Source organism: Pseudonaja textilis, chromosome 1 (assembly GCF_049901715.1).
Source record: "Pseudonaja textilis isolate UNSWEBS1 chromosome 1, rPseTex1.2, whole genome shotgun sequence".
Classification (NCBI taxonomy): domain Eukaryota; kingdom Metazoa; phylum Chordata; class Lepidosauria; order Squamata; family Elapidae; genus Pseudonaja; species Pseudonaja textilis.
In genome coordinates this window covers 141974325-141985490 of record NC_141990.1, presented here as the reverse complement: position 1 = coordinate 141985490, position 11166 = coordinate 141974325, and the positions used below count along the sequence as shown (strand labels likewise).

The 11166-nt window shown below is 37.7% G+C and overlaps 1 protein-coding gene across 1 annotated transcript in view; it reads right to left on the bottom strand.

Annotated features, from left to right (window-relative positions):
• Positions 1-2049: 2049 nt before the first annotated feature.
• MFSD2B (MFSD2 lysolipid transporter B, sphingolipid) overlaps positions 2050-11166 on the bottom strand; it is a 31213-nt gene continuing 22096 nt past the window's right edge. Inside the window, exons 7-14 of the mRNA XM_026710356.2 lie at positions 11010-11100; positions 10786-10907; positions 10074-10157; positions 9501-9581; positions 7748-7857; positions 6801-6944; positions 5590-5766; positions 2050-3229 (exon numbers count right to left, since the gene is read on the bottom strand). Of these exons, the coding sequence (XP_026566141.2) occupies positions 3166-3229; positions 5590-5766; positions 6801-6944; positions 7748-7857; positions 9501-9581; positions 10074-10157; positions 10786-10907; positions 11010-11100 (873 nt within the window). The 3' untranslated portion in view covers positions 2050-3165. The remainder of the gene's footprint in view (positions 3230-5589; positions 5767-6800; positions 6945-7747; positions 7858-9500; positions 9582-10073; positions 10158-10785; positions 10908-11009; positions 11101-11166) is intronic.

Sequence of the window (11166 nt, the reverse complement as noted above, 5' to 3'; positions counted from 1 at the left end):
GTCATAAAATGAGGCAAAATTCCCTTAACTGCTTTGCTTAGCAATGAAAATTTTGAGCCCATTTGTGGTCATAAGTCGAGGACCACCTTTATTTTTTTTTGGAAAATTTTCCTTAAAAGTTCATACTTACGAGGAGCTCTTTACATTTTTGCTATTGTTGAATTGCTTTTTTTCTCTTTTTCCTAGTTATTTTTTCTATTTTATTAAATAAAAGGGGGAAAAAGGGAAAACAACCCCAAACAACTGTAAAGGACAACGTTGCAACTATTATTTAAAAACATCATGTATCAAACAAAATTTCCCTGGCCCAAGATGCAAAAACTTAGATGACCGTGAAGTGAGAGTTCTCTGAACAACTTTGCTGCCCTCCAGAGGTCACTGAAGATTTTCTGCCAATATATGACATTTGACTCCATTCACAAAGACTCTGCTCTCCTCCCAGCCAAATAAGACATTAGCTCAATGTGGGGCTTAAATCAAAAAGGACACTGGAATTTGTACTTGAGAACCTCCCAAACAAAACTGTCATGCCCCTGTTGGAATCTGATTCTGAGGGGGAGATTGAGCAGCTGATGGAGTGGGAGTGTGGCTCCAGTGGCTGTGGAAGAAACGGGAGAAGGGCACAGTCCAGCTGGGCATTCAGAGGAAGACCCAGGGCCATCCCCTCTTCATCCTAGGGCATGCAGGGAGGAACGGAGAAGGGAGCAACATGGCCTATGAGAGAGAAGAAGGCCCTGATCCCTTTCATTAGTTGCAGCTGGGAGAACAGGATATAAGTGGGGCGTTTGCATACGGCTCCTTGCTGGTAGCAAAGCGTGCATTATCTGAGTTTTGGCATCCTCCCAACTGTGGGTGCTGCATTATCCTTTGAAAGTCTGCAATTTATCATTCTGGCCTGCCATGTTAATTACTTCAGTGTGGTTTGTGCTGTTGTTTTTATTTCTAATTATCTTTACTTTGGGTTTGGACTGCATTTCTGCCCTTCATAGACTTATTCTATCAATTACACTTAATTCTGCAACCAGGAATAGTATTTTACTCATTACTATGATCCTTGCATATGATACAATAACAGTTCAATTGATTTTAGATCATATCCTACTGAGCTGTATCTGGGGAGCAGCAGTGCCTGTTTATGTGTATTTTAAAAGCAAGAAGACACACAATTTACCAGGTGTACTTTTTTTTCTAAAAGCCTGACTGAAAATTAATGTTAAATCACAATACTCCCCAGTTCTTGCCCAACTTCCAACGATTTCATAATGTCTACTGAGAGAGCTGAATTACTTTCAAAATAATTAAGCAGTAATACATTTCTCCAGTTTAGGGGTGATTTTAATCTACAAATTCATTAACAGAAACAAAAATCAATTTTCAAATATATTTGACTATAGTTTTGGCTATTAGGCGTCAGACTTAGAAAGTCTGCATCGAATTTTTTAAAAAGTGTAACTTTTTCTGCTGGCAGCATTAAAAATAATGGTTTTATATGTTACTACATTTCACATCATTAGGCACCCAGTGAGGAACCTGTCTATGTTTCTGTGAATGAGCTGACTCCAAGCTAAAAGTTCCAAGGATCTAAATTCTATTGGCTGTACTAGTGCAAAAGTAGTGCAAACTAGTGCCTCCATCAAGGAAACTCATAGCTAATTATAATGCCTCTCAAAATGTTCAATTGACGGAGCACCTCCATATATATGTTTCCACAATTAGTGATGACACTACATGCTCCTATAGTATTTATGTAAGCCCCATTTAATATAATGAAATGCCTGAAGATCAAACTTTTAAAATTCATGCGTTCTGTTTCTCGAGATTAATCCCAAAGTGGGATATCTTGAATAATAATATGTCTGAGTCCATCATTTAGTGAACTGCCTCTAATTCTCTGTATATGTTATTGTACTACAGACAGAAGTCCAATGCAGTTGTTTTCTTTCTTCTTTTTCCCTCCATTACTGTGAAAGCAATTTCCATTGTGGAAACCTTTTTCCATGGATGCTAATTGTTCACATGATACAGAATGCACAAATGAAAAAAAAAAGTCAACAAAAGTCTGTACTATTTTTATTCTGCAAATGGTTTTGAACTGAAGAAATAATCAACCAAACCTCTCAATCTTGGAATTACTGAGTTTCATCCTGCATTCCATTAATCAAGGAAAGATTTATTTCAAGTTGTACGTATATCTGTGCCATTTTATAAGAATGGTTTGGGTTATTCAAAACTTGCTGAGTTTAAGGGAGTATCAAAGTCAAGTACTGCTGGATTTTATAAGTTCTTGATTCACAATCTCACAATAGAAGCTTAAGCCGGTTTGATCTGCTGCACAGGAGTCAAACTTGCCGCATCACATTGCCATCAGGTGATATTTTGTGATGTTTTCCCCATTCGTGGAGCTGTGGTGGGCATGGCCTACACACGACGCATCCAGCCCACGAGCCACCAGTTTGACACCCCTGATGTAGTGGTTAAAGTACCAGGCTAGAAACTAGGAGATAGAGTTCTAGTCCTGCCTTGGGCGTGAAAGCTGGCTAGGTGACTTTGGGCCAGTCACTCTCTCTCTCTCTTTCTCAGCCCAACCCACTTTACAGGGTTGTTGTGGGGAAAATAAGAGGAGGAAGCAGTATTAGGTATCTTCTCTGCCCTGAGTTATTCATAAAGTAATAAAGTTGAGATTTTAAAAATATGTACAAAAAAATAAAAGAAGCAGTAGCTTAAATGGCACTGCATTAAGGATATGTGGAATTCTGCGATCAACAAAAATGATGGGATTTCCTTTGGTAGGAACCATCAGTTATAATGAGTTGAAATTGCCTCTAACCATTATCTTGGTTAACAGCTTATGGATAGCACTCACAAGACCATGGTTTTTATCTCATCAGGCAGCTGTTCTCCTCAGTATATAACATGTACTGCACTGTAAATGAAAGGAGACAGCACCACCTATTGCATCTTATAAATTAGCTCATGCAAGGCTTCATAGCAACCCAGCATTATAGATATACAGGCTCTCCAAGCAATGCTCCAAAACATCATCTTTTTGATCACAGCAGCCTTGGTATATTGGTGGTTAAACACTGGTGGAATAAGACAAATGCCTTCAAGCATTCTGAAGTCGTCCCCTCTGGTTGCACTTGCATTACTATTGGATTTCTATTTTTATTCAGGCTTTCCAGCGGAAGTGCTTTCTTCACCAAGTTTTTCAGTGTTCAAATGATTCCTCCTGTTTTATAAGATATGAAAGAATATTGTGTTAAAAAGCACTTTGCATGGTAACTGAAACATAGTGTCTACTGGGCCTGGATGCCACCTTTTAATCATGAGTTTTTCTTTCAGATGTATATGTGAAACATTTCCAGAATAAGCTAAAATCTAGCAAGTTAATTGCCACACATTTCACTTAATGTATTTCACTGCGAAAGATGCGAATTGCTGATTGGTACATAATGTGGCTGCTCACTTGATAAAAAGAAACAAAAGTTGCCACGTTAAGATGGTTGTTCAGAAGCTGCCCATTAGCTTCAGAATCCAAACCAATAAAATGGCCTTTATTGTAACACCTTGTAAGCTCTGGTAACAGATATGAGATAACAGATAACAGATAATCAGAGTTAGAAGGGACCTTGTAGGTCATCTAGTCCAACCGCCTGCCCAAGGGGGGACCCTACACCATTTCTGACAGATGGCAGTCCAATCTCTTCTTGAAAGTCTGAAAGTGATGGCGCTCCCACAACTTCTGAGGGCAAGCTGTTCCATTGGTTGATTGTTCTCACTGTCAGAAAGTTTCTCCTTATTTCCAGGTTAAATCTCTCCTTGTTCAGTTTCCATCCATTATTCCTGGTCTGGCCTACAGGCGCTTTAGAAAATAGCTTGACCCCCTTCCTCCCTGTGGCAGCCCCTCAAATATTGGAAGACTGCTATCATGTCTCCCCTGGTCCTTCTCTTTACTAGAATAGCCATGCCCAGTTCCTGTAATTTTCTTCATATGTCTCTAGTCTCTAGTCCCCTAATCATCTTGGTTGCTCTTCTATGTATTTTTTCTAGAATCTCAACATTTTTTTTATAGTGTGGTGACCAAAACTGAATGCAGTATTCTAGGTGTGGTCTTACTAAGGCTTTATAAAGTGGTATTAGTACTTCCCTTGATCTTGATTGTATCCCTCTGTTAATGCAATTTAGGATTGCATTAGCTTTTTTGGCTGCTGCTGCACACTGCTGGCTCATATTTATCTGGTTGTCTACTAAGACTCCAAGATCCCTCTCACAGTTATTGCTATTAAGCCTGGTTTCACTCAGTCTATTTGTGTACTTTTGGTTTTTCTTGCATAAGTGTAGGACTTGACTTTACATTGAATTTCATTTTGTTAAACATGGCCCAATGTTCTAGTCTGTTAAGATCCATCTGGATATTGAGCCTATCTTCTTGGGTGTTAGCTGTTCCTGCCAGCTTAGTATCATCTGCAAATTTGGTAAGTTCCCCTTCTATTCCCTCATCTAAGTCGTTAATGAAGATATTGAAGAGTACTGGGCCTAAGATGGAACCTTGTGGCACCTCACTGCTTACTTTCCTCCAGGTAGACTTAGACCCATTAAGGATTACTTGTTGGTCAAGTACAGTATATCAGAATTTATTTCCTATTGTTTGTATGTCGTTTCTGTGGAAAAGCCATTTTCAGGACAATGCAAAATAGGTGCATTGTAAGACACACCAAAACCAAGCACCAAAGTCTGTAGGAGGGAATACAAGCAATCCTTGATTTATAACAGTTCATTTAGTGACCGTTCAAAGTTACAACAGCACTGAAAATAGTGACTTATGACCATTTTTCACACTTATGACCTTTGTAGCATCCTCATGATCGTGTGATCAAAATTCAGATAACTGGTTCATACTTATGATCATAGCTATGTTCCAAGGTCACATGATCGCCTTTTGCACCCTTCTGACAAGCAAAATCAATGGCGAAGCCAGATTCACTTAACAACCATGCTACAAACTTATCAACTGCAGTAGTTCACTTAACAACTGTGGCACGAAAGGCTGTATAATGGAGCAAAACTCACTTAATAAATGTCTCACTTAACAACTGAAATGTTGGGCTCAATTGTGGTAATAAGTCGAGGACTACTAGTATAGGAATTTCTATTAAAGGCTAGTGTTTTATTTAGTCCAGCAATGAAGTAGAAATTTTGCACACACATAATTCCAAATTTAACTTCTGGCTTTTCTGAAACTATGAAGATTAGTATTGGATTTAATTTTAAGAAAGCCTCCAAAATTCAAGAGATTCAACTTTCAAAGTATTAACTTTACCATGTGCGTAATTATCCAATGCAGCAATTATATTTTATTTGCTTTATAAATTTTCTGAATTCATTAGGAACCAGAAGCGTAGCTTTTTGTGTATGAATGCACATGGATGAATAAGTGGGGATATTCTTGATATGGGAAATATGACATTCAAATGAAAAGATCTTGCATTCTATCAAAGTCAAATATTTTTACTGTAATACAGTTGACCTTTGACCTTTTTCACTGAAGAAAGATGTGCACTAGAGAGGCTAATATTAGTACAAACCTACCTTGAATTTTCAAAAGCATCTTTCGTTTCCTTTTGACTTTTCTCATTGATTGGGTATAACAGGAGTATGGATAAGCCTAAGAGGATGAGGATGGATGGAATTCCACCAACCAAGATTTTCAGCGTGATGACAACACGGGTGGACTGTGTGCACATGCCTGATTTGTAGCCTACAAATCTATTTAAAAAGCATGCAACTGTTACTATAATTCATTCAAATAATAATACACAGCTAAACCTCATTCTGTGCACCCCCCTTCAATCTGAATGTTGTTCCTGTTGTTTTCTAAATTTTGCTGGCTTTTCCTATTGGCTCCTTCTTATGTAAAGACCAGTCTTTATAACACTGATGGCTGACCTTAAAACAATGCCTCTTATATTTATAAAGCAATCTGAGCAATTCATTCATTATAACCTGAACAACTGTACCTTGATCTCCATTAACACTGATCAGTTCCGTTAACCCAGCCTATTAGGGCCTACCGTAAACTAGCAAAACCTGGAAGCTAAAGTAGCCAGTAACACAATTATCTGGACCCAGGGAAGAAACAGGAGTGAAAATGACAATAAATTCTGGACTCCCCTTTTTCTGTTATAGCCAGCACACAGTATTTTCCCATCAAATCACCTAATGTCAACCCAAACAAGATTTGGTTTGAAAACAACCCAATCAATTTTAGCTCTAGTTCAAGCTGGCCCCCAGATCTAAATCTCAATTCAGAATTTCAAACACAATGATCATTCTTTTTCTGTTTGATAGAACTTTTTTAAAAAATCTTCCATGTATTGAAAGAAGCATAAAAGCAGAATAAAAATCTGAGGGATTGGGTATGGGACGATAATAATCCTTTCTTAAACCGAGTTCACATTGAAAATTTATTTATTACACGGCAGCATGTGTGGGCAGTAGAGCAACTGAGATAGCTATAAATTGATTACATTTTTAAAATAAATAAATGTAGTATCTTTATCACACCAGACTGAGAACTTAGTGAATTACCTGCAAGCAGAATAACAAGAGCAGGCGTAGGCAGCACCATCTAGTTGTTAAAGTACAATTTCTAACATTCCTAGGACACCAGGACAATGGCAAAGAATGCCAGAGTTGTAATTTATCAATATCTGGAGCGCCACAGATTGCGTATCCCTGGGCCTCTTTGTTGAATTGAACCAATGCAAGTTCCCAAGCAAAACAAAACTTAAAATACTCACTGCAGACTGAAGGAAGAAATTCCCATTCCAATACCAGTTGATATCTTTGTGAAAAAGATGAAGGATGAATAGAAGATAGTTTCATGCCCTGGTAAGTGAATGTTCTGCATTCGAAAATGGTCAACTACATCAGGCAGCATGGACCTTTAACCAACAGATCAAAAAGATGCACATCACAGTTAGGTATATAGGAATACCACAGGAAGAGTGGCAACTATCTGTATAACAGCCATTCAAACTTCTGGTAGTTTTTGTTCCAATAATAAATTTTCTATCATTCCAGTCCTTGCAAATAACAATAATGTGCAAGGACAAAAACCAATGATCACATGACCCCCACCCCCCAATAATATACAAATTGTGTACAATCACATGACCTTAAAAATCATGTGATTCAGAATTTAGTGAGTGGAAGGTAATTGATCTAAAATGCACGTTGTGATAATAGAGCTCTTATATTTTCATATTAAAATGCTTTAAAATAATTCTCTTATTAAAATACTTTTAATAGTTTAAACAATACTTTATACATAGCTAGTAGGGAGGCTTTCATATGCTTTATTGCCTAATCCAATAATTTTTTCCCCACTTTTTGGATATTTGAAGCTGCTGTTAAAAATCACCAGGATTTTAATCATTTAGCGTTAGACTTCTCTTCCACTGGTTTGGTCTTTAGATTCTCGACATGATGTTTGAAAGATCCAATCCCTGACTGGATTGGGATTTTCTGTAATCCCAAGAGCTCCCAGCCCTAAAGACGCCTCTATGTATCATTGCACTGAATCAATTCCATCAGTATTAATTTTTAATTAAACTAAATGAAGCATCTTCTGGAGGCAGACCACAGAGTATCATCCAAAGGTTAAAGTGCTGCTTTTAGCCAAATGAAGCAGATATTCCCTGCATATCCTGCCCCTTGTGCTCACCGCTCTACAAGGAACTCTTACCATGGCAGGAGGAAAGACGCTGCAATGCTAAGTCCAGATACAAAAGCCACGAAGTAGGCAAGAAAGATATTGGGGATAGTCACCAACATGATTACAGAAGGAATCATCAACTAGAATGAATGGAAATAAGGAGAAAAGATAAATCGTTTCATCCTTAATTGAAAGTCTAAGAAAGGGTAATGCCTTAACTGGACAATGATGTATACAGGATTAAGATTGCTGGACAGACAATGATAATCATTATAGATGTGGCAGTGTAGTAAGTCACCACCAACGTGTCTAGATTAATATCATTGGTAATGATTGGCATCCGTTTGCTAGTATTTCAGACCTGGGACAAAACCCTGGATTTTTCCGAATGCAAGTATGTGCTTCAAAGTGCTACAGCGGTGAGTAGTCTTTCTTGCTGCAGAAACCAACCTTTTAATTTTAAGTCTGGTTTTCCTTCTGTTTTGAAGGTCATAGAGTGGTGTTTTTCAAAAATGTACATCAAGGGTACGTGTTACTGGCCACATGCTTTGCAACAGTGCCTTTCAAACTTGGTAAATTTAAGAACGTTATGGAGTTCAGCTCCCAGAATCCCCCAGCCAGCATGCTGATTGGAGAATTCTGGGAACTAAATTTCTCACATCTTAAAATTGCCAAGTTTGAAAAATACTGTTAGGGAGCATTTGACTGTACTCTTTATCCTTCTATTTCAGATCCACCATAAATAGTAGGACAAGAGATGTTATACCTAGAGACAGCGTCCCTTTAACTTTCAGTTACATAATCTGGGGTCTGTTGGTCTGAACAGACTATAAACCATAACAGGAAGATATTCTTAATCTACAGAACAAGGACCAGGAGACTTAGCTATGATTAAGTCATCAAGTCATTTCAAAGGGAGGTCACAGAGTTCAACAAAAAGTTTACAAATAGCTAAAAATGGCCTACATTAGGGCTGTCCAACTTGTGGCCTGTGGCCCAGATGCGCCATGTGCTGGCCACACCCAAGCTCGGTTTAACGAAGGGGGAAAAAGTCGTGATACTTCACGTGATTATGCCGTGATGATGCGAGTTTGACACCTCTGGCCTAGATAGAAAAGGCTATTGATAAGGTGACCAGCCGTCCTCCTTTTGTAAGTTCTGTCCTCTCTTGAAAAGTGTCCTCCTGCATGTCCTCCTTTTTGATATTTCAAGACTAATATGTATATCTTCGTATTTGATCGGTGCCAATCCGATCCGTTGTGTGTAATGTGACATATTTGTATTTGACATGACGGTTTGTCAAGGCTTGGTACAATATGGCGAGACGCGATTATTAGACGCATGTGCTCCACACAGGAGAATTGTTCTGAGAGAGTGTGCCACGCGCAAGAATGCACCACGTACAAGTGGCTTTGTTTTTTTTTTCTTCAATTTATTTGTGTCCTCCTTCTCATTGTAAAAAAGTTGGTCACCTTACTATCGATCAAATGATCGCATTCGTTTTTGGATTATTATGACTATGCAGTGCCTTAAATTCATTTTCAAAAGGGTGTTTCAAAGCGCTTAGAAGCACAAGCCCAGCACTTCTAGAATTTTTTAAAGCTATCACATCTTTACCTGGCATATCTTAGCTGCTTTCTGCTGTTGCCACATGATCATGGAAAATAGCATGGCTGCCTTAAAGAGTTACAGACAGGTGCTCCATTCGTACCTCTGTATGGTCTGAAGCACCTTTCTGGAATCTGAAATGCTGTGCAGCCATAACTATTAATAGCCTACTTACTGATATTCCACATGATGCTTTTTTTTTGCCAAAACGCTTCAGAAATCTTTGCCAGAATGGAACGCTCACTGTAGCTGATACCTATATGTTACAATAGGAAAAAAAATGCCAGAAAAGGGAAAAATACGTTTATGGCTTCCAAGAGAATTAAGTATACAATTTGAAGATTGCGGTACTGTATAAATATCAATAGCTACACATCACAGCAAGGGCAGAAACTTGGAGTCAGCCTAAAGCAGAGATCTCCAAACTTGGCAACTTTAAGACTTGTAGACTTCAACTCCCAGAATTCCTCAGACAGCTATGCTGGCTGAGGAATTCTGGGAGTTGAAGTCCACAAGTTTTAAAGTTGCCAAGTTTGAGGACCCCTGACCTAAAGACATAACCATGAGTTTAAAAAGGCGACCAGATTCAACCCTACACCATTTCTGACAGATAACAGTCCAGTCCAAACCAATATTTTTCCTTTAATTATATTGTGCCATGAAAGCTTGATTTTCACATAGGTATGGACCATAGAAATATGATAAGAGACATACCATACAAAAAGCTTAGCTTCGTCTGCACACTTACCAAGATAATAAGCACTAAATTCTGAAAGTGACTGCGAAGATTCGCTGCATAAGTACAAAAGAGAACGAAATTTCCTTGTTCAATCTAGCACAAGAGAAAAGAAAAGAGTGCTACTAGTTGGGTGGCATATACATTTAATAAATTATCATTAAAAGAAAAGAGAACTATATTATGAGGGTAGCCATGATTCAAATGTGAAGGAGGATGGATAAATATGATTATGCTAATAATGTTCTCCATTTACAATTCATACATTTCTTGATATGATTACATAATAATTGACTTTTTAATCCTTTAAAAATGACTACATATTATTCTTATAAATAATATGATATGCTTTTATATAAAAGCATATTAAAAATCTCTGGGCATGCCATAAATTGTATCTTTTCTTTTGATATGAACCCAGGAAGGAGGTTAGCAAACCTGTAACAGTGACATCAGCGGATCATGCCCACTGACTTTCAACTTAAAAATCTATACATTTAATAATTAAATAATAAAAATGCCACAATAGCCAAAATCAGTAAAATCTCTGAATGCCCCCCAGAAGATATTAGGCTGATTTTTAGGGAAAATAGGAGTGCTCTTTAGGGAAACTAAGATCACATACAGTATATATGAGCAAGTTCTTATGCTGTAACTGCATAGATTTTTTTCAAAGCGATTTATAACAAACCATTGATGCAGATGCTAGGTAAATAAGAATTACCTGAACTGCTGTTAAAATCAGTAGAAATGCTGCTGTAAATATCAAATATGGTTGATGCTTCATGGCATGCTTTTGTCCTTTAAAGAAAGGAACTTTTTTCTCTGGAATGAAGGTGTATGGATCTATAATGGGTGGAATATATACACGGTTGTTTATATGAGATGGTAGATTAAATGAAGAAAATAGACACCCAGAAATTTTAATAAAGCTTTCGATGTGCTCACCAACTTTTTCTTTCACTCCAAAGAATAGGGAAAGGATGCCAACAAGGTAAATGCCTCCTATCAGTCCAGCTGCAATCATGTAGACTTTTTTCTTTAAAGATAGGAGATTTCAATCAAATGACATAAGCAAGAAATATATGATAAACAAACAAACAAT